General features: G+C 38.9%; 1 protein-coding gene across 1 annotated transcript in view; it reads left to right on the top strand.

Moving 5' to 3' along the window:
- Positions 1-18047, top strand: part of LOC149323657 (uncharacterized) — a 28505-nt gene extending 10458 nt beyond the window's left edge. Inside the window, exons 5-11 of the mRNA XM_089480052.1 lie at positions 4343-4423; positions 11336-11458; positions 12516-12608; positions 13839-13899; positions 15427-15539; positions 16350-16457; positions 17871-18047. Coding sequence (XP_089336178.1) covers positions 4343-4423; positions 11336-11458; positions 12516-12608; positions 13839-13899; positions 15427-15539; positions 16350-16457; positions 17871-18047 — 756 coding nt within the window. The remainder of the gene's footprint in view (positions 1-4342; positions 4424-11335; positions 11459-12515; positions 12609-13838; positions 13900-15426; positions 15540-16349; positions 16458-17870) is intronic.
- Positions 18048-24874: the final 6827 nt, after the last annotated feature.

Genomic DNA, 24874 nt, shown 5'->3' with positions numbered 1-24874 from the left:
GCTTGAATCCGTGTATAAAAAATCAGTGTATAAGAAGGGCCGACTGTATTTTGTGGCAGATATTTTCTTGTTGTTCTTTCAAGGCAGGGATGACAATTTTATTGGATGGAGGTGCCAGTGCCTAGCCCTCTGAGGCTGCAAACTCTCTCACTCCTCGCTTGCCAGACACATCAAAATTCAGCAGTGAGGCAGAGAGAGAAGTTTTAAATAAATATTTTCACTTTAAAACAAGACCTATAGTAGAGAACAGGCCTTGTTTTCGTGGATAATCATACTTCTGAGAGCTTTCCAGCAGGGAAATTATCCTTTAAAGCAGTGAGTATGCTTCCAGTGCACTTCATTTGCAGCAAAACAGGAAGGTGAGCATTTACTGTTGCTTGACTTCTCATTGGGGGGGTAGTAGTACCAGGAAAAATGGGCACACCGGATGAATCCCACACCGGGTGAATCCCAGATGAGGGGTGACACCTGGTCAGGCCTTCCCCTCACCATCCCTCCAAGTGCTCCCCAGTACTGCTCCCCATCTCCACATCCCGCTCCTCGTCCCTGAGTGTGCTCCCCATGGGAGCATGCAATGCCCCCAGAGACCCCAGCCCCACTCCCACACAAGGTGACACCCAGTAGAGGGGTGCCACTCTGTTGGCCACATGTTGTTGATGGTTGGTTTTTAATAAAATATTTATATTTCACTGTCTATCCAAAGATCCCAGGTTAGTATACAATAAAACCAATCTTACAAATTTAAAACAAGCAGCAATTAAAAAAATTATTTTAAAAGGATAAAACAATATTAAACAATCTAAAAGGTTCAAAAACATATTAAACATGATTAAAATACTTTAAAACAATTTAAAATCATTGATGGCAACTCTTTGGAACCAATTGGGCTTCTGGCGATGGGGGGTAATCCATAAATAGGGTGCCACTGCAGACAAGACCTACTCCCACATCTTCTTATAGTATACTGCTCTGGCTGATGGGACACAGAGAAGAATCCCTTCAGCAGACCTTCAAGTATCAAGTACTGAGGCCCCTGCCTTTTAAGTCCCATGCCTTTTAAGACTTTAAATTTACAGTCATTTAGGCCTCTGATTAAAGAAATGGCAAACTGGCTTTTGAATTCCTGGCTATGACAGTTTCTATCGTCAGTGTCCTCAAAAAGGCCCTATTCCATCACCCGGTGCCAAGCCATTCCCATTCAGGACTGAGGCACATTCTTTGCCTCAGTCAGAAGTCTTCTGATCAAGGCAACAGACACGCCTCAGTCCTGAATGGTTCTTTTGAGAAGAATCAATTCGAAAGTGTGTTCAATAAGTGGGAATGACATATCATAATTGCATCATTCTGGAGGGGAGGGATTAAAGGCAGAGGGGTGTTTACCATCCCTCCTCAGTTTTTGGTAGATCCGCCATTCCCCCACTCTGTCAGTGCTGCCTTTGTGCTTGTTGTGCCACGGATGGGTGCATGTTTTTGGTTTTTTTTAAATAAAATCAATAGAAAATTCAACTCATTGATTTTGCAAACACTTGCAAAAAGCAAGTCGTTGCTAAATCAATGTATCAATTCTTTAGTCAATTTATTTTTAAAAACCCTTCATTATCCTTCACTTCATCTTTCTACCTCGTTCCTAAGTTTCATTCTCCTCTTCCCCTGATCCAAGGCTTCATCTCTTTCTCTCCTGATCCCAGGCTTCATCTTCTTCCATCCCAATTTCAGGCTTCGTTCTCCTCCTCCCCAGATCCCACATTTCATCCTCTTTCTCCCTCTATCCCAGGCTTCATCCTCCTGCCTCGTTCCCCATGGGGTGAGCTTGGGTGAGTCACACTCTCTCAGCCTCAGGGGAAGAGAAGGGCAAACCTCCTCTGAAGAAATCTTGCCCCGCCATTCCCAAGCCTGGCTGCCCGAGGTGCCACTTACATCACAGATGATTGATGGGGGATTTTGAAGCGGCACTAATAGTGGGGACGACAATCTTGCAAAAAAAAAAAAAAGCAATTACATTGGGGTAAGGAAAATATCCCATTTTCATAGTGGGATAATTTGGAATCGATTCCCAACATGGAGCAAAGCCGAATCAGAAATCACTTTAAACTGTAAGTGGGAATGGGCCCATAGTGTTTTCTGAGTACAGGACTACAACTCTGGGTTCGAATTTCCTTTCAGCCATGAAAACAGACTGGTTAACCTTGGGCAAGTCACACACTCTCAATCTTCAGAAAATCCTGGGGTCCTAATAAGTCAGAAACAACTTAAGGGCATGCAACAACAACATGGAATTTAAAATATAAAAGAAAAAATAAATATAAAATCAGCAGTGCAGACTCTTTTAACCTGCACAATCACCCTACTCTTAATTTCATGACAAGTGCACCTGATAGTTTTTCGTCTGCTTTACTTCAACCAAAGAAAGATGATTATAAAATGTAGTCTATGACAAAAAATAAGTCTTTGGGGCAGAGAGTCAGAGAAAAAGAAGCAAATGAAGTATTAAATGGAGGAATGCCTACAAATGTTTTATGTCTGCTTCTGTTGAAATGAAAAATAAAATAAGCTTTTAGAAGCTGTAATCTAAAATCAGTCTGTTAATGGTTCTGTTTTGGTCTACTTGAACCAAATGCTTTGAGGTATGGCTTGTGTTTACAGTGAGCTAGAGACATGCCTATCACATATTTCTTGCAGGATAGAGATCAAAGCAATATTTTAGAGTAAGAGAGGCTCAAAGTAAGATTGAATTCAATATGGTCCAGGAGAGACTCAGAGTAAGACATCCATATAGAATACCACCATTGTCCACTAAATCAGACTTCTGATAAAAGGTAATAAAAGTCAATGACCAATGCATAAATGTTTACTCAAACCAATAAACTTGGCCATCTACCTGGACATCTTTTAAATGGGATTAAATACATTCAAGAGATTTAAGCTGTCAATGAACGCTAGTCAGGACAGTGATATACATTTCCTTTGTCAGAGACAGCATGTTTCACAAGACCAGTTGCTGTGTAAGGTGGTTGAGAGGGTGCTTTTGTGTTCATATCACAAATGTGGGGCATCTCATTGTTTTGGCTACTTTGGAACAACATGTTGGAGTAAATAGGGCTTTGGTTTCATCAACAGGGCTCCTCTTATGTTCATGTCAAATACAATACTTTTTCTTTTTCTTTTAAGGACTTAAGTGAGTCTCCAGCCATTTCAAAATGGTACAAAAAGTGCTTTCCTTGAGTGTCAGGAAGACCCGAGGAAGTGGAGTTGGGAATGATGATAATCTTTGCAGTTCAAGACTTCTGCACAAAATTTGCATGTGAGCTCCTTTTTGTGTGTATGCAGAAAGAAGCATTTTCTGCTCAGGAAACAGCTTTTTTTGCACAAAAAGAAATGTATCAAATACACACACATGCACACATGCACACATGCACACATGCACACACACACACACACACACACACACACACATTTAAATACTGTAAATTAATAAAATAATTAAAAATTAGAATTAGAATTAATTAATTTATTATTATTTTAATTAGAAGTAATTATATAAATAAAATATAAAAATAATTCATGCATAAAAGCAAAGTTGTTTCCTGCAGGAAAAAAAATGTTTTCTTTGTAGCTATGCAGCATGCAAATTTTGCATCCAATAGTCTCAAATTGTGAATAATTTTCAAAAAATGTACTTTTTCCAAAGTGAGAGGAAATTTCCTAAAATTATTCATTGCTTCTTTCAAAAATGCAATTAGTTAAGAATTATATCCCCATCCTTCTGCCATTCCCAGAACCAAAGAGCTTTGTTGAGTTCATCCACGGAAGAGCATGAGCACCCACAAGACTGAGATGTGGCATATCAGGATGCCGGCACAACTACAACTACTGTACCTCTAGCAATTTTGGTTTTTAAGTTCCTTAAAGCTTTGATCCCTCATGCGCTTAATGGTCCCATTGAATTCAAGGAGAAGTTTGTTTCCAAATAAACCTAAACCCCACCAGCTTATGCATAAAACATTACCTTCAAAACATCATTGCTCTTTCCTAAAGTCTAAGAAATCCTGTGTAAAGTTCTTAAAAATCACAATACCAATTTGGGACAAGACAATATTATAAATTATCATAAATTACATAGCATGCTACAGGAGAATGCTTTTATAAAATCTTTTTTTCTGATCCTGAAGCCCAGTGGTACTACTTCACCTTTATTCTTTCTTCAATTATTCAGCATTCAGGTATTAATTTAATGTTGGCCTATAGTGTGCATTCTTATGGTGTTGTGTTTTGGTTAGATTGTACATTACTGCCAGCTATTGAGAGCTCTGAGCTGAATATTCCTCTCTGCATTTTCTTTCAGATCGCAAAAGACATGCACCAGATGAAAACCGGATATTTGAAGTCAATCAAAGAGCTAGAGCAGGTTGGGAAAGAGAGCCAGGTGATTTTTCATAGGGTAAAGATAAAAATGGTGTGGCAATGCATCTACACTACAAAATTAATGCAGTTTGACACCACTTTAACTGTCATTGCTCAGTGCTATGGTATTCTGAGATTTGTAGTTTTGTGAGGTATTTAGCCTTCTTTGTCAGAGAGCTTGGGTGCCACAACAATTTACAAATCCCCAGATTCCATAGGATGAAGCCATGACAGTTAAAGCAGCACCAAATTGTATTGTTTATGCAGTGTGGTAGCAGCCCTCAATTCTTTCATTTTACTGTTAGAACAAGCAAGACTCACAAGCATCAAGACCCTGGACTGGGAGACAGAGTGTAAATGTCTTCTCATTCAGCGATCGGTAGTGGGGGGTGTTGGAGGAGCATCCAGCTATGTCCCTATAGCCAGAGGCAGAATGCAAAGACATTTTCTAGGACCTCCCTGTGATCATCTGGAGAGCCTGGAAGATGCTCCTTTTGCTCAAATGACTGTGTTGGTGGAGGCTGCAGGAGCAAGTGAAGGGATTGAGGGTCACTACAAGAGTGTTACACTGTCATAAGTCACTAAGAGGATGCCAGACTATATTCTACTTCAATTACTCTTTTACAAGATCTGTCAAACAGTTTTAGGAGATGCCACTCTTTCATAAAGACATTCCACAGCTTGGAAATGTTACTATTTACAAAATTACATCTCGCCAAAATCTCCCCATCAGCCTAGCCATTCTGAGATGAGGAATCCTAACAACTGTGGTCAAAAAGAAAAAAAAATCAAACTCTGAGAAATACAGTTTACTTTTTTCAGGCTCCAATCTCATAAATGCTTATCTAAAATTTTGTCCCGGGGTTGAAACTCTGTAGGATTTATTGCTCAGATTTCTGTACAATTACATTGTTAGGGTCTGGGTTTGGGGAATTTTTTAAACATGTATAAACCAGCCTGATCTTATGCAAAGATGGACAGATCTTTGCTTAGCAGTGGGAATATTACTGGACTGCAACTTCCAGGAGCCCTAGTCAGCATAGTGAGGAATGCTGGAAGTTGAAACACCCAAAACATCTGGAGAGCCACACAATTATGCCTGTCCTTTGCCAATGGAAAACGATATGTTTAAGTTCACAAATGTCACATATTGGCCTGTTACAGACTGCCAAAATAAAGCTGCTTCGGGTCTCTTTGGAGGTATGTTATTTAAATGATGCGTGGGTCCTAAGAGTCCGGAGGTCGCGCCAAAGCCACACTTCATTCCTAAGCACTGGAGTGCAGCTTTGGCGCAGCTTCTGGATTCTTAGGATGCATGCATCATTTAAACCTCCATACCTCCAAAGAGACCCGAAGCAGCTTTATTTTGGCAGTCTGTAACAGGCCATTGCAAGGTTTTTGAGAATAGTCACATCAACTTTAATGGAAAGACATTACTGAAACCCTTTTTAAAAAATATAGCAACAGTTACCACACTATGATCTTCTTAATTTCCAATGTAATACTGTTTGTTGGATCCTGTCTTGGAAGCTAAGCAGAGTCACCTCTTGTTAGTACTTGAATGGCATACTACTCATAAATACCAGGTGCTGTAGGCTATATTTCAGAGGAAGGAACTGGCAAAAACCCCTCTCAGTAATGCCTAAGAAAAACCTATGTAATTCATGGGGTCACCATAAATCAACAGGCGACAGGAAGGAACACAGACATTCCTTACTATCTCATACCCCACAAAAATAAATCTGAGTACAGAGTTCAATGTCTTGGAGACATGTGTACAACTTTAGTGCAGAGTCCAGTTTTCATATAAGATCACAGCTCCCTCTGGTGGCTCTTTTAATGAGAAAAATAAAAGAAAGGACTTGCTAAGTGGCAGTGTGCAAGGGATGATGCCAAGTTGGATTTTCTGTTACATTTCTTCCACTTATTTGTATGGAACACAGCCATTCTTAGAAATAAGTTCTGAACAATTTCTAAATTTGAGACACTGTTGTATCCCCAAATTTCTGCTCCATATAATAACTGGGGAACAATTTTTCTTTGATAAACCTCAATAGTAGGTGCTACTAAGTGACCTCCTTGAAGTCTATGAAATTTCAACAAAGAATTTATAGAGAGGGATGATTTTAGCTTAGTAGCAACAAAATGAGTTTTCCATGACAAATTAGATTGAAATCTTAAACCCAAGTAGTTGTAATAGGATTGTTGATCAATAGATTTTGCCTCAAAATTCCACCAATGAAGGTTTTTTTTTTTACCAAAAACCACAACTTTGGTTTTAGAGTGATTGACTATTAACATTTCCTTTGTACAGTATTCAATTAGCTTCTTTAAGAGTCTGCGCATTCCAATTAAGGTGACCGAAATCAAAACAATATCGTCAGCATATAACAAAACTGAAAGTTTAACATCCTGAACAGTAGCTGGGAAAATTTTTGATCCTTTTAAGGCCTGGACGACATCATTAATATAGAAATTAAAGTTTAAAAGGTGCCAGAAGACAGCCCTGGCATACACCTCTATCAGTGGGGATGCTATCGGATAGAACCCCATTTGCCCCAAGTCGAACCCTGATGGTAGTATTATGATGTAACATTTGAATTAGAAGGAGCAGTTTTCTATCAATATTTGCTGCCGCTAACTTTGACCAGAGTCGATCTCTGTTGACTAGGTCAAAAGCAGAAGTAAAATCAACAAAGGCAGTGAAAAGTTCTTTTCTATCTTTTTGGGAGTATTTTTGAATCACATGGTGTAAAACAAAGCATTGATCTAGAGTAGATTTACCCTTCCTAAACCCGGCTTGTTCTTCTGCAAAAATGTCATTTTCCATAGCCCAGACCTCTAGTTTGCCTAACAGGTATCTTGCATAAAGTTTAGAGATAATATTTAATAGGCTGATGGGTCTAAAGTTTTTAGGATCAGCCATAGAGCCCTTTTTATGAACAGGAATTACAATAGTTACAGCCCACCTTTGAGGAATTTTGCCATACTGGTTTATATAAGTAAATAATGAAGCAAGAGGAGGAGCCCACCTGTCTAGATTTGATCTGAATAATTCACCATGAAGCATGTCTTCTCCTGGTGCTTTATTATTAGGGAGAGATTTAATCAAAGAATTAACTTCATCAGTGGTTACTGGATCCCAAGCAGGACAGCAGGAAAATAATGATGTATCCAGTCTAGTAGAAGGACTCTGTGTTACATCATGGTAAGGATGGGAAAAAAGGCCAGAAAAATGGTCTTGCCATTGAGAGGAAGTGATCTGATTAGTGGTAATCCCTTGAGAATTTCTAGTGCCTTTATTCACTAGGGACCAAAATCTAGGGGAGTTCTTCTCCATGAGGGCCTGACCTAAGTCCAACCAAGACTGTCGTGCACAGCTATTCTATGTGAGGGGAAGAAGGCTTCGAGACAAAGAAAGTGTGAAGTAGTATGATTCAAACAGGCTTTCACTTAGGGTCCAATGTGTTTTTTCCACTCCTCAAAACTGGTTCAGATAGCTGGGAAGAAAAGTAAGTTTTTGAATACCAATGAATTGTTATGGAGGACAGGAAGCAAGTCCTATCATGCAAGTGCTCGGCCACTAATTAGATTTAGGGGTTCATCTACACTGTAGAAATAATGTAGTTGGACACTACCTTAAGTGCTGTAAAGCCATCCTATGGAATCCTGGGATTTTTCTTTCATGCAGCAAAGGAAAACATGGTGACCTTTTCTCTGTTCCAGAAGCCAAATAAATGAGAACCTGAATCTTTATTTAACACAAGAGACAAGGCAGCCTTTTTCACCTGCACTTGAGAGGAGTGGGGACTTAGAAAGCCACAAGAGGGAGCAAGCTTGTTTTCTGCTGCTCCAGAGAACAGGACCCGGAGCAATGGATGCAAGCTGCAGGAAAAGAGATTCCACCTCAACATTAGGAGGAAATTCCAGACAGTAAGGGCTGTTTGACAGTGGAACGCACTCCCTTAGAGTGTGGTGGAGCCTCCTTCTTTGGAGGTCTTTAATCAGAGGCTGGATGGCCATCTGTCGGGGATGCTTTGATTGAGAGTTCCTGCATGGCAGGGAGTTGGACTGGATGGCACTTGTGGTCTCTTCCAACTCTATGATTCTATGATTCTAAGACACATACAGCTCTTTATTCCAAGAGAGGGAGATGCCCAAGGAGTCCTGTAAGAAAGTTAAAGGGGGCTGTTCCAGGGATGCAGCAATGGAGGGGGTGAATTGAGAGCATCCCCCTTCCAAATAAGAACTCTGCCCCATGCAATTTTGCTTCCCTCCCCCAAATGTCTAGCATTGCAGAGAGTGAGAAACTGAAGATCATTCACACCTAAAACTTCTATTTCCTGTGTTTGTATCAGGACCGGCTCATATAGGCGAACTAGGCAGCCACCTAGGGCAGCAAAATTTAGGGGCAGCTTGGCAGCTTTTTTGTATATATATTTTTTGCATAATTAAACAATATTAAAGTGACAACTCATTACAGCAAGCAATGTAAAAGCAAGCTATCATATGACGATTTCTTTGTACAATGGCCAAAGCATAAATGTGCGCCCCTCTGGTCCGTGGTATGGTCACATGGTACATCATCAGCCTTCCACATGTGCCTTGAATGTAACCTCAATGTCAACAGCCCCATCTCTTCTCGCTGCCCACCCTGTGAGGTGACAGGGGGTGCCAAAATATTTCTCACCTAGGGTGGCCAAACACCTAGAGCTGACCCTGGTTTGTATCCCTGCAGTAACTTTGCCTGCCCCATTTCTTTAGCTGCCTAAAGGGTACTTCTAAATGCTGAACTGAAGTTTTAAGTTATTGCAGTGCTAGAAGTGGGGACACTGGAGGAGAATTTAGTGATGGGGGGACATAATGGTCTCATGTTGCCTCCCCTGTAGCTACACCCCGGGCTACTGCCCTCCCTGAAAACTGTTGGAACCAAAGAAGCATCAACTCTTGTATAAAGTGATTAGTGCAAGGGAATTCGAGAGAACAGACCTGTCCTTTTGTTTCACCTCTGTTTCTTTCTTTGATCTATGTATGCAAGTCTTTTTTGCTTCCCATATATGGATTACATCCACAAATGTGATCTAGCTTTAGGGGTGTTCTACTGAAATCTAGGCAATCTTGTTTTATCTACCCACTTTCCAATCCCAAGATAGATTTCCTGGAACAATAAATGTAAATCTATCTCTCTCTCTCTCTCTCTCTCCTCTCTTTCTTTCTTTCTTTGTAGCAGCATCCTGAGTGGTTTTTTTTTTTTTTACCACAAGCACATATTTTACTGTTTATGCTGCAATCTGTTTGATATTGTTGCTCTTGTTGTGTGCCTTCATGTCATTTCCAACATTTTTTGGTAAGACTTGTTCACAGGAGGTTTGCTATTGCCTTCCCCTGAGGCTGGATACCAAATATTACTACAAAGGCAAACCTTAGGATGATAAGAAAATGCTATGATATTGTACCTACTCAAGGTGAGCTTCACTGCTATGAAATCATTGGAGAATTGCTCCTCCTTCTGGAGAACTGTGGCAGAATGGTCCCTCCCTTTCACTGCCCAAAAGTAGGGTGGAAAAGCTCAAGGGATTCATTTGTGCACAGTTCTCCTTTGGACGTCAGGCTCACAGCTTGACAGATTAAAGAAAGCAGAAGTAGAGCTATTGGTGCAGCCTCACATATTGATTAGAAATAATCAGTGAAGGCTCACATATTGATCAGAAATAAGCAGCTGAACCTTGGATGGTAAGCTTCTTCTACTATTAAGAGTAGTATTTTATGCAATCCCAAAATATTACCCTCCATGGAAACCCAAAATTATCCATGTTTATTTACACACACACACACACACTGTTTCTGCTACTCCATTAGCACAGGCAGCACTTGCTTGCATAAAGTGGCTCTGGGTGTTAGGCCAGGAATGCTTAATTCTCCAATAAATCTGTATTAAGCTTAACCTTCTGGTGTGAGCCAGAAGGCTAAGCTTAATACAGATTTATCTGAGAATTGTTAAGCATTCCCATTTCATGGGCAAATAATTTCCCCAAAGCTCCATGTACTGCACATCAACATTACCATCTGGAAAAGGCCTTATGTTTCATTCCTCACTGCATTTCAGTCCAACAATGGGCAAACAACAGGCTTGTGGGTGCTACTTTGTTCTTTCACTAATTCCTCAGAGATCCATACACAAGAGTCTAATACATGATCTATATAGTTAAAATTGAAGAATTCTGAGCCCAGGAATGTGGTTCAAGAACCAAAGATGAGCTGAGCTTACAGTTCTTGCACATAGAAATCCACTCCTGGTGACCCTAAGCTCTCTTCAGTTTAGTAGTATAATTTAAGATGAGTAGGAAGAGCCATAGTGTTACAGCTATTGTACAGAAACTGGAAATCAGAAACATAGGATATGTGAAAAGATTTTTGCTTACTTTTATTGGTCCATAATTCTGGGGCCAACTGTGAACCTGATGCATTTTCTATGCATGGCCCTTGGAAATATCTGAAAAGTACACAGAGAAAAATGTGCTCATTTAAAATTTGTGAAAAATGCTGTTTATGCATGCTTTAGTCAATAGAGAGGTATGTTTTCAAGCAACTTATATAATTTCAAACATACACAAACGTATGTCCACATTTTAAAGGGAAAAGGGGTAGGAGAGAATGGATACTGCCCTGTAACCCCTCTCCCTCCAGGCCGAGACCAGACACAGAGGTAGGAATGGGCCACAAATGCAAACTTTATATAGGCATCTGTAGTCAGAAATCCTAACCAAACATAAGGAGTTCTCCATATGTCTTCTACCAAGCATGGACAGCTAACATACAAAGCTGGATGGGGTTACATAGAAAGGAACATGATTGAATGGTTTGTTTTTTTAACGGTTCTTTCCAGTTTGAGTTGCATTTTGCCTTATTTTCTTTGCTTTAATATATTGCACAGGAGCAAGCCATAATGGTGGTGAAAAATCAGTATTACAACAAAATGAAGAACCTGAAAGCTCAGTTAGAAGCCTATCAAGAAGTAGTAGACAAGAAAAACCAATACTGGCAAGACAGAACAAAGGTAAAAAAATGCAGGGGAGGGCATTTGTTTTGGATACAGGTGCTACAAACTACATAAACACAACATGGCTGCATTATGAACTGCTTCCTACAGCTCATGCAGTTTTATGAAAAGTACTGAGGATGAGATAAATTAGTCAGCATGGGCACACTGAAACAAAATTGAACTATTTTAATCTGCAACAACTGAACATTTGTCCTTTATTGATTCCCAAGTATCCTTATTCAGGAAGCAAAATATGGACCACTGCAACATTTGCACAATCTTCAGAAATCCACAGGCATTGATCAGGGCCAGACCAAGATATTTTAGGCAAAGGAGAAAATTTATTTTATTTTATTTTATTTATTTCAAGGATTTATATCCCACCTTACTCCCATGATGGGATTCATTGACTATCGCTGCTCCTCCTCCACTCCATATATAGATACAGTACTAGTGGGCAACTGAATTTCAGTTCAATAGTGGGTTAGGATTTTCTATCACACTTGAGGGCAGAAGACAAGCTTATGATATGTGGATATACTTTGCTTTCAGAACAGAGAAATGCCCAGCAGACTTAGGAGGAGCAGCTGGGTAGCTCTCACTGATGCCCTCCCCAACTTCTTCAGATACTTGCCCCATTGTGCCTAATGGTAGGGCTGGTTCAATCATGTATCCACAAATATCAGCTATTGGAAATGTAACTTCATTCCACTGAACTATACTGATGCCACCTGAAAATTCCAAGATGATATATGTCTTATGGCCAATCCTGTATATATATATAGCACTTAAAAATATGTATTTTCAATGAATCCTTATCCATCTGTTCTTAGAGAGATATTTTATAACACCCTACAATCTATTAATAGTTGCAGATGTGGTTTATAATTAGTTGATATAAAATGCAGTAAAATGAAATTTTAAAAGAGACATAAATGTAGTACTACAATATGTTAAGGTATAAATATAGTAAGGCAGTGTAATTCCATACCACATAGATCAAACATAGAAGCAGTTCATTCTTTTCACAACCTGTTCCAGTAATTTCCTTTATGGATTATTGCACGTCTAGAGACTGGAGGAAGAAAACAGTAAACTGAGACAGGAGAAAGAAGAGTTCCTAAACCAGATTACATTGCAAAAGGAGAATTGGGACAAAGAAAAGGTAAATCAGGATTACTCTGGATTTTTTCCTTCTCATTACCCAGACAATGGAAGGGATTCAGCTATTCTTTTTTCAAAAGAAAATTATATTAGTTTCCTCCTAAATTTGCTAAAATTGCTTTCAAAATGGCAAAAGTATTAATTTTGTGAAAACTGTGGAATGATGCACAAAAGCAATGTTTTTTACTCAAAAGTATTGTTTCTGTGCTATTTTTATTCAATATCCCTTTCCCCATATTTTTGCAAAAAAAAAAAAAATTCCCCAAAATGCAAAAAGGCATTACCAATTGCTGGGAGAAGTGAGTAGGAAATGCTATTGCAATTATTATTATTATTATTATTATTATTATTATTATTATTATTATTAATTTAGTGCTGTAATTAACACATTTCTGTCTTGTGATAAGCTTTCAGTATGCCCAGCATGATTTTTATCAGGTTCATATGGCTGGTGGCCATTGAAGTCGTTTTATGAATTAGTCAAACACATTAGCTTCAGTCAGTAACCTAACAACAGTGTTCTGGATAACTAAAATTTGCAAGAAATCATAAAACATAAATCAAACTGTAGTAATTTGCTATGGAAGTGATAAGATACTGGTGAAGGGCAAAATACAATACTTGATCTTCAGTCTAGTAGTTTCCTTTATTCTCTGCTACATTTCACAATAAGCATACACTTTTCTCATCCTCTCACTTCAAAACTATCTATCTATCTATCTATCTATCTATCTATCTATCTATCTAATCATCTGCAATGTAATATTGTAATAGTGGCTTATATTAAAGCTTGGTTTGCGCCACATACAGTGAGTTACGACATCAAAACTAGAGTAGATATTTGTTGCTGATGTTTGTGATCAAGTCGAATTCAGCTTATGGTAACTCTAGGAATAAGAGACTTCCAAGAGTCCTGGTCATCAACCACCCAGCTCTGGTCTTGAAAACTCAGGGCCATGGCTTCCATGATTGAATCAATCTTTGTTTAACATGATCATTCTCTTTTCCTGCTGCTTTCTACTTTCCCCTGTATTATCATCTTTTCTAACACACCATGTCATCTCTTGGTAGATCCAAGTATGATAGCCTCAGTTTAATCATTTTGGCTTCTAATGGGAATTCAGGCTCTCCAAAGTACATATCTACTAGGTATATCATTTCATTTGTCTCATTTATATATCAAAAGACTGAAGATGTTCATTGCCATTGAAATTTTTGTGGTCTTTTGTAGGCTTGGCTTCTAGAAACTACTACTCAAAAGCTAAACTGTCTGTACATGCAACACACCTTAAGTAAGTTATTTCCTTTAAGAACATTGTTTCTTTTTGGTCAATGCATTCATTGTGTATGTATTCATTTTTCTTTCATTGTAAGTTCACTCTTATGGCTTTGGACAATAAGAAGCTTCCCACTCATGTCATTACTGAAACAGAACAGAAGAGAAATCTGACAGATTTCAGATGAAGCATTGTACCAGAACCTCATAAACACAAAGCATGGTGGTGCTTTGTTACTGCCAAGGTGAAAGAAAATATTTATTGTTCTCCTTTTACAGCTTTGGTTTCTAGTCACTTCATGGCCATGGGTGTCTGTATGTACAGACCCCCCTTCACCCTCAGAAAAGATGCACTGCATTGTTAGAACAACATTTCAAAGAGTGAGGCCTTGGTCCTCCAGTAGATGGAGCTGTGGCTGAGAAGAAATATAAAGCTTGGGACGAGGGAATTGGCAGAGACTTTGGTTCAGTTTGTTTTTCATAAGAGTTTACCAACATTTGCAGATTTCATAATCATTGAAATGGAATGAAGTAGAAACATCAAGGCCCAGAACTTTGAGTGCTTAATTAAGCGTCTGAGTTCAAACCCTTGTATATCTGTGACCAAGACCCAGCATAATATATTGGTTTGAGTGTTGAACTACAACTCTGGAGACCAGGGTTTGAATCCCTGTTCAGTCATGGAAACCTACTGGGTCTCAAATCATATGCCTCCCTCAGTCTCAGAGTAAGGCAAACACAAAACCCCTCTGAACAAATCTTGCCAAGAAAACCCCATGATAAGTTCCCTATAAGTCACCACAAGTTGGAAGTGACATGAAGGCATACAATGACAAATATTTGTGAACAGCACAGGTACTGTATTCTCATTGTGTGTATCGTGTATATGACATGCTTATTGCAGTTGCATACTGCTTTGAAATTCTCAGATCTAAGCAGATTATAAAAATAAATAAATAAATGCTCAACAACGCTTGTTCTGGGTAGGACTGTGTCTCTCTCCCTCTCCCCCCCTCTCTTTTGGAGTGACACCTCATCTTTAACACCTACACAGCAAGCAGTCATAAATAGTCCACTCGGTTTTAGGACTGGGTGCACATACTGAATCTGACTAATAAAAAATCACTTTGTTTTTGAAGACTTTGCAAAAAGTTATAACATTTCACATTTCATTAAGACAGAAGGAACTCAAAAGTTATAAATATCTAAAGGCAGGAGAAAATGATACTGCCAGCTGGAAACAACATGGGTGGGCAAGCATGGTGGAATAGACTGCTCTATTCTTTTACTTATCAGGTGGATGAATGACAGAAAGATCATTATGGATTTGGATTGAAAACATTGCAGACAAATGTTACTCCAAGAGGCAGACAGTTCTTAGTGCTATCAATCAAAAGGCTATATCTACAATTGTTCTATCTTTTCTGGCATTCAGGGAATATATGAATTGAGAGGGTTTGCCAGAATTGTGGAATTTTTCCCCCCTTAAAATGCTACCAGTGTTTTTAACAATCTTTAATCTTTAATCTTTCTTACTCTTCAGCTGTCAAGGAGTTTCAGAAGACTAGGAAAAACCTTGAAAAAGTGCAGAAAATTGTAGATTTTCAGATGGACTTGCCTTGTGATCAACGAAGAGCATTAATTACATCAGATGAGGTAAATGTGGTTTAAATGAAAAGGTAGAATTAAAGATGCATTTTTCCTTTGGAGATTAAGGACTGAAACAGATGGCCCATTAAAGCCCACTTCCAGGTGTCTTGGGAGGACAGTGATTACACACCACACACTCTGAAGCCACCCGGAAGCCGGCCAGCTGCCGAGACATAGGTGACTTCAAGATGCCTTCAAGAACATCTTGAAGCCACCCTGGAGCTGCAGCAAGGGCAGAAAAGGTGGCCCTTTCCTGGCCCAAATAGGAGTGGGTTCAGTGTGAATTGGGGCCACAGCACGTGTTTGCCATGGCCCCAACGCATCTTTGGTGGGGGCGTCTTCAAGCTGGCCCTTCCTGGCCATGTCTTCCTGTCCTAAGATACTTAAAATATTTGATCTATTTTAAGGTAATTTAACTGGTATAGAAATAGGATGATATTTTTCCAGTCCTGGAATTCTGTTTTGCATTGTTGGAGAGTGTCCTAGAATTGTTGGCTTACTATGCCTTGATTAGATTACTAGCCTGTTATTTGTTAGTAAACACTACAGTTCTTCACACATAATTTTTTTAAATAATCTTTCTCCTGATAAAGAAATTGGACAGAAAATTTTACTAGCCTTACCTTTCTGTTTTGTTACATTAAATGGTGCTCTACTATCCCAAATACAAAAAAGTCAAGCAATAGACACTTTCTCAAAGATTTCCTTGTGTTTGGAATTTTCTTCTCTATTGTAATGATAGAAATGGAAACTTTTTCAGTTCAAAACAAAAACATGTTTAATCTGAAATATACCAAAAGGGCATATTTCTTTCAGGTAACAGAAAACCAAACCACAGAGAAGACTGCAAATAAAAAGATGCCTGTTGTCACAGCATATGAGTTAGAGACTACTGAACTAAGTGAAAGTTCTGCATCTTTTGTGGTATGCCTTCTTTTCACTTTTCCTGGCTAATATTACAATATTTGGTTACAGACATTATTTGGAAATATACTTAGTGCAAGCAATAATTTTACTGCTTGTACCATCTCTATTTCCTTTGCTTCAAAGGCTCGGTGATATGTGGCTCATGATGGGAAGAAAGAGAATTCAGCTTGCATAGACTATGATATGCGGTTGGGTTTGTAGGAGAAATTCATCAAGTGTGAAGGATTACTGCATTTGGACACTCCAATTATAACCGATTTGGGGCATATTTGCAAGCTGTAATTCATACTTTTAAGAATTCTGTCATCTGGTCCACAACTTTTTTTAAAAAAAATGTGAACAAGAATGCCTATAGTAAGGCAAGATGCATACAAAACTGACACAAAAATGCATTATATTAGGGGGAAATGGCAAAATGTATGCCCTTATGGGAAAAGTTAATATAGAAATGCATATCTATCTATCTATCTATCTGGGGAAATGTACAATTTTCACATGGACTTTTGTTTGAGGGGCATATTTTGCCAACTGATGTGAATGCAAACATGGTTGAAAAACATTTGCAGTAGGGAAAAGGATAAATTTGATAAAACAAAATTGTAGATTTGGCCATTCTCATATAGGGCTGTTCCTAACTTTGTCTTGAGATTCCATAGTCTGAGGATCTACATGAATTGACTCTACAAACTGCGAAATTCATGCCTCAACATAGTTTGGGTCTGAAACTGAGGAGTTGTACCATGTTAGGTTGCAGTAGTCACTATCCAAAATATGCCAAAGCACTCATGCAACCAACATTACAGAATGTATTGCATTGTTTACATTAACTGAAAATCACAATATATTGTGAACTGAATACAGGGAAAATATGATCTCCTTAAAACATAACCACGTTCTTAAAGTAAGTAATCTAATTTTACGTAATAAGATAACAACTCTTTGGCTGGATCTACACTGCAGAAATAGTGCAGCTTGACACTGCTTTAGCTCCCATGGCACAATGCTATGGAATTCCAAGATTTCTAGATTTGTGGGATATTTAGCCTTCTCTGTCAGAGAGCTCTGGTGCCATGGTAAACTACAAATTCCAGGAATCCATAGGATGGAGCCACTTAAAGCAGTGTCAAAGTGTATTAATTCTGTAGTGTGGCAACAGCCTGAGTTGTACTATGCATGATGAGAATTGGGTAAAGTAAACACATTGGAAGAAACCATCACCACATACCTGTATTGTTCACATTACAAAAGTTGTGTGACTTATTACTACTGCTTGTAAAGCTTACTCTTCTATAACATTTTTGTCTCCAACACACTTTTGTTCTGTTTTATTAATTTAAACAGAATATCTTGTCACTTACTGTTAAGCTATATTGCCTGAAAAGATTATCAAGATGTGTTGATACCTCTCAGGTGGAGATGGAGGAGGTGCCTGGATGTTTGCCACAAAAGAAACTTTTGTTGGAAGTGAAAACCATTTTGGAGCTGATCAGAGAGTCTTTACAGAAGCAAGAGACTGAGATCTGTGAACTTCTACAAAGTGAACAGTGCAATAACTATCCAAATATGAATGCATTGCTGACAACATGAATAGACAAACTCTTTCTACATTTAGTTAATGAAAGTATCTGCTTGATTTTCAAGGTTACTAATAGCAACCACACTTTCAGCCCAAGGAAAGTTTGTTACATGCTGCAAATATACTAAAATAACCCAATTCAGGATACTGAATGCAGCAGTCTTTTTTTTCCCCTGAGCATTTTCATATTTCCCAAAATCTAATACTAACAACTTATCACAAAAATAATAGCTGGAATCTTGGTGACTTTCTGCTCATACACCAAGCACTTTCAATCACGTGCAGATTCACACTAGCCTCTTCACTCCTTGCAAAGCTACTTTTGAGCTTTAAGGATTTGACCAGTGGCATTTGATGCAAGCCAAGAGGTTATAGGTCCATTAAGAAGGTGAGGCAAAAACTACAGCAGATTCTGTGGGGAGAAGTAGTGACCTCCAACTAAGGGTGAAATATCTGCACCACCTTAACTGGTCTGCTACCCTCTGATCTGTTGGAGGGCACTATTGATTTGCCAGTGTTGAATTAAGGTTCAATTGCCAGTCTAGGTTATTTATGTATATGAAATGAAAAGAGCTGCCATTTTGAACTTTGATTCAGGCAACAAAATACCTTGAGACCAGAAGTGAAATGGGGGGGGGGGGGGGACCTTGCATATGATTTTGTGTTTTGTGCTCTATGCCCTAGGACCATTGTTTTTCTTATGCTATCAGTGTTGGGTAGCAGTTTGAGTACTGGATTATCTGGAGACCAGGATTTAAACCCACTGGCTAGATTACCACACTACACTCTTATAGTGTTGCTATTCCTCTATAACTACTTTGGCTGCCTCCTGTTGCACTCTGGGATTTGCAGTTGAGAGAGGAACATTTAAGATTCTCAGTCAAAGAGCTCTTAAGTCACACTGAACTACAAACTTCCGGATGCAACAGGAAGCAGCCAGAACAGTAAAAGTGGAATAGCGGCACTATAAGAGTGTAGTGTGGTAATCTAGAGAGTGACCTTTGGCTGGTCACATTCTCTCAGCATCAGAGGAAGGCAAGGGCAAACCTGTTCTGGACAAATGCTGCCAAGAAAACCTCACATAAGGGTCACCATACATCAGAAATGATTTGAAGGCACATAGCTACAATCAGTCTCTAATAGTGAGCAACATTAGATTTCATTTGTGGGCATCCTTGATTGTCCACACATGTGATAAAAAATCTATAGATTTGTATGTGCCTTGTCTGTGATTGTTATTTTAACCATGGGCTGTAGAACCTTGTTAAAAGCCTCCCTCATGAGAAGAGCAAGCAAGCAGAATAAACTCTGGGGTATGTCTTTATTTACCGGTCAGTATTGTTCTCCTGTTTGCATTATTTGCATATATGAAGTATGTATGAAGTATGATTATTTTTTTCTTTTTTTTTTCTCTTTCTTTTGAAGATGCTTTCTTATTATTTAGATATGCTGTTGCTGGTGGTGTTATTGTGGTGTGCCTTCAAGTCATTTCCACTTATAGCTGCCCTAATGTGAACTTATGAAGTTTTCTTGGCAAGATTTGTTCACATCGGTTTGCTTTTGCCTTCCTCTCAAACCGAGAGAATGTGACTTGCCCAAAGTCACCCAGTGTCATGCACAAGATCACTTCAGTTCAGAAATGCAAGCTTCAGTAATTAAACATGGAAACTTTAATCAGAAGATGTTCACAGCAGACATATGTTGTCAGGCCTGAGGCATGAGTGGTTTACACAGTATAATTAAAGCACACAGCAATTGAGACTAGGTGTAAGCTTACACCCCATTTGTCCATGGAGCTCAACATTTTTGCATTATCTTATACCCAGAGTTCTCCTTCTGTGCAACCCCATACCAACCATTCTCATTGGATTGAAGCTCCCAGGGCAATCTCTGCTTCTCATTGCTTCTAACATCTGCTTGTTAACCACTCCAAGGAATGTAGGTACCAATACCATACTTAACCCAGGACAGCACAGCATATCATCCAATATGAAAATGCTATAAGCCCATAAACCATGTCAGGAAATCTGAGAGATTCGCATCCTGACACCCAGTAGGTTTCCATGGCCAAGTGGGGATTTAAACACTGGTTTCCAGAGTCATATTCCAATCCCTGCCGGCTCTAGATGTTGTGTTACTTATATATATTTGTTTTGTTCTATCATTGTCTCGCTTATGCAATAGACTTGCTTGTGAGAGTATTGCTCCTGTTAAATGAGTAGGTGAAGTTTAGGTATTACCAAGATAAAAGTTTACTCACAGAAACTGGTTACTATAAATATTCTTTATACTTTAAAGAATTTATTTTTATTTATTAGGGTATTTATAACCTGCTCTTCAGACTTGTTTGTTGAAATGGATATTATCTAAAATGTGTTGTATTGTATATATGTTTTAATTATCTTATTCTGTACGTTCTATATGTTTTGAATACATTATTCTTTTCAAACAGTCCTGCTTGATTTTCTTTTTGACACCTCTGGTGTTTTCTTAGTTGTGATTTCTTACCAATTCCTTCCTTCCTTCCTTTCTTTCTTTCTTTCTTTCTTTCTTTCTTTCTTTCAGATTTAGGGTGGCGGGGGTGAATCTACACTGTAGAAATAATACTGTTTGACACCACTTTAACTGCTATGGCTTTATCCTTTGAATCTTGGGATTTAAAGTTTTGTGAGGCACCAGCATTCTTTGAAAAAGAAGGCTAAAGACCTTGTAAAATTAAAAATTCCAGGCTTCCACAGGATGCTGTCACATTCCATTATTTCTACAGTGTAGCTGCATCCCTAATTAATAATAATGATAATTATTATTATTATTATTATTATTATTATTATTTTATTTCTTACCTGACACTTCTCACAGCTTGAGGTGGGTTACATAGTTAAAACACAATCATTATATAAAATAATAATAATATTTATTTATACCCTGCTCTTCAGCCAAAAGGCTATCAGACTTGCTTGCAACTTGTTAATTATACATATTAAGCTGCATAAAATACACATATCAAGAGATCTATGCAATATTTATATTACAATATGTGGAACAATGACTAAATATAAAATTCATATTTAAAATTCATGATTAAATACTGCAGGCGTGCAGGAAGAGACGAGTCTTCAAAATGGTTTAGCTGTGGGATCTCTTCCGGCTGGTCATTCCATAGTCTTGGGGCGGCCAATAAGAAGGTCCTCTGGGTAACAACTGCTAGTCGGGTTCTTGCAGGCTGCAGCAACTGCTCCCCAGAGGACCTCAGTGTTTGGGACAGATTGTATGAGAGAAGACGATCCTGTAGATAACCTGGACCCAAACCATGTAGGGTTTTAAAGTTCAAAACCAACATGTGAAGTTGAAGGCTTTCATGGCCTGCATCCATGGTTTTTTGTGGTTTTTTTGGGCTATGTGGCCATGTTCTAGAAGATTTTCTTCCTGACGTTTCGCCAGCATCTGTGGCTGGCATCTTCAGAGAATAAGATGCCAGCCACAGATGCTGGTGAAACATCAGGAAGATAATCATCTAGAACATGGCCACATAGCACAAAAAAACCACAAAAACCCATCAAAACCAACACTTTGTACTTTGCCCAGAAACTAATTGGCAGCCGATGGAGTGACTTGCGTATGGGTGTAATATGCTCACTCCTGGATGTTCCTGCAACCAATCTGGCTGCCATATTTTGAGTTTATATATGTATATATTTTTCCCCCTGAGGACTATACTTTATATCTTTATAAGTTGCCTGCATGTATATTCTTTCAGGCAGGATATTTGGTCCATTGGGAGCTACAACTTACCCATAGAGACGGGATGTCCCCATACACCTTATAAGTATCTTTCCAAGATTGTTTCATGCTTTTTTAGTTATATGGTCTTTGTTACTATTTATATGGCAATGTATGTGACCCATTTTCGTTTTATCTTTACAGTTTGTACATGACCACTGAGGAAGACACATATGTCGAAACGCGTTTGGTCAATATCTAGTATTTTGTAATGGGCATACTGCATTATCCCTTTTTAATTTGTTAGTCATTGTGCACTCTCTAACTGGTTGTATACCCTTTTATCTCATTTTGTGAGGCACAAATGAACTGATATTTTTTGTACTATATATGTTCCCATGGGATTTGTAGTTTTCTGGCCCAGTACTGATTGTTCATTTTACGTGTATGTCTGTAGGGCGTGGCCCACAGGCTTGAACTACTTTTTATAAATCGCTAGCTTTGTATTTTAACATTTTTAAAAATACATTCATTGCATTTTAGTGCAACACACTGTTTAAATAAAATTGCCGAGTGTCCATTTCCCCTAAACTTTTTGCTGATTCACCTGCCATATTTTGAACCAACTGATGTTTTCAAACTTGTTAAGTAGCTGATACAGAATTATAACTACTATTTATAGTAGTGAACTCTTGATATGGAAAAAATAGCTTCTTTGTTCTGCTTGTATGTGTAATAACTGGTTGACACAAGTGTGTGAAATATACAGAAGGTGGCACTGCAGGTCAAGAATTACCCTTTTTAAAAACAGCATAGTATCCTTCACATGTGCACACTGTCTGGAGGATTGTTGTTTGAAAGCAAAAAAGCTGTGCTGAAGTATTTATATACACTACAATCCAACTTACTGGCTCAGACACTAGAGCCAACATATTTTATGCAGGAGTATCACTGTAACTCACTGTTATATGTGGAGGGCAAAGGTAGCTGTAAGTTATTACTAATGCTTTAGTAAAATAGATTCAGTTAGTGACTAGTTATATACTATCCCATACACAAAATTTCATCCATATCAGGAGTCAGTCTGATGTTTCAGCTGTGAAGTTGGCCTTACAGTGAAAGCAGAACTAGAAATGAGTTGTTTGGTTTACAACTCCCTGAACCTACATGATCATGTAGGTGCTATAAAGTCATATTTCCATGCAAATAAATTTGACCTAATTTGACCATGTCTTTGCTTCCCTTAGATTTTCAGCATGTCACTATGAACACATCCAGTCACACCTGATATCAGGAGCTATGAAGGCTTGGACATGGTTGGTGCAAGACCTTCAGAAAATACCAGGAATCTCCAGATAGGGCCAGCATAGAATCCTGCCTGAAGCATTTCAGATTTGCTACCAGCCAGAGTTGACAACACTAACCCAGATAGACTAACTCAATGTAAAGCAGCTTCCTGTGTTCATGCTTCTACTATAGTGGGGACCTTTAAAGGGCGTCATTAGGAAAAACTCCCAGAGATGTAGCCACAGAGGCAGCCCCCAGAAATGTAGCTATCACATGAGTTGTTGTGAGGTACTCCATGTTGTTCAGGGAACATGCAATGGATTTCTTCTTGATCTAAGTTTGAGCAGGTGTCTACATCTAATATCTACAACTTACTCAGCAGCTGCATCCTTTTCCACAGGGCATAGCTACAGAAATCTGTCCAGACTGGCTGCATATGAAGGTGGATGTAAGATTTGCTTCCTGCTGTATAGCAGTGCAGAGTCCACTAGCTTGATATAATCCTTACTCTGGGAGGGGTGCAATTTTGTCTTATCTGCCCTTTGCTGAGGTCTTTCTTCAGTACAAGATGGCTTTCAGTTCCTTTCTAGATATGCACAATTTTAGATATTACATGCTCAATGTTCACATCCATTTCTGGCTACAAAGAACACTTTCACTCTGCACTGATCCTTACTTCTATCAGTTCTGATTTTGCTGCTTCAGAGAATTGTGCAGAATGGGCCATCAACTGCAGGAGGTCTCAGATTAAACTCTTATGTGAGAAGAACTGAAATTCCTCAAGCCAACACTTACCTTTTGAAAAGTTCAATTGTGATGGGTCAGTAGCAAATTCCCCAGATCTGTTCTCCGATCCCTTCTTTGCACAGCTGGTCACTGACCTTTCCCATTTCTATATGAACTTTCTTCTTATGTTAGTAGAATCTGTATGTGGAAACATCCTGCATGATGTTCACAAAACTGGACCCTAACCTTCATCTCTAATTCTCTTGGATTTCATCCATCTTTTTGCCTCTATTGTACCATTTTAAAGTAGTCCTCACTTCTCCAGTATCTTTATGACTCACTATCTATTTTCAGATCTGACATTGGATTGGAATGTCTGTTATAACTCTTAAGCTTTTAAACATCTCGTATACATTATTTAAACATACCAGCTAAGATCCAGTTCTACACTGTTTGAGCATAAACCTTTGCTGGTATCCATCTGTAGTGATGGGTGACCACCTGGTAGCTTTCTGGACATCCTCGTAGCCATTCTTCAGATATTCCAGCAGTCATTTAAGTTGTGGAGTAAAAAAAACTATACCCATCTGCTGTTACACTGGCAGCAAATGGGGAACATATTGTGTAAGAGAGTACTTAATGGTACAACTACTGGTATTATTCTAGAAGAATGCTCAACAGGATTCCACCTACTAACTTGGTTCCCACCTCTCTAGGATGATGCATGCAGGCAGTGGTATCTATTTTCTCATCTGGTCACCATAATCTCTGATCTTGCTGGGGATTTTGTCCCTTTGAAGTGTGTTCAAAAACTTCAGCTGGCCAAAGAGCTGTGGCCAGATTGTTAACTGGAGCAGGTTACAGACACCACACAGTGCCCCTTTTGAAACAGTCTTCTGGCTGCCAGTTTGTCATACTGAGAATCATAGAGTTGGAAGAGACCACAAGGGCCATCCAGTCCAATCTCCTGCCATGCAGAAACTCTCAATCAAAGCACCCCCAACAGATGGCCCTTCAGCCTCTGCTTAAAGACCTCCAAGGAAGGAGACTCCACTACACTCTGAGGGAGTGTGTTCCACTGTCGAACAGCCCTTACTGTTTCCAG

This window comes from Sceloporus occidentalis, unplaced genomic scaffold, assembly GCF_023333645.1.
Source record: "Sceloporus occidentalis isolate IW3139 unplaced genomic scaffold, rSceOcc1.0.p SCAF_1, whole genome shotgun sequence".
NCBI classification, from domain to species: domain Eukaryota; kingdom Metazoa; phylum Chordata; class Lepidosauria; order Squamata; family Phrynosomatidae; genus Sceloporus; species Sceloporus occidentalis.
Note: the sequence above shows the minus strand (reverse complement) of the source record. Positions and strands in the feature narration are given on the sequence as shown.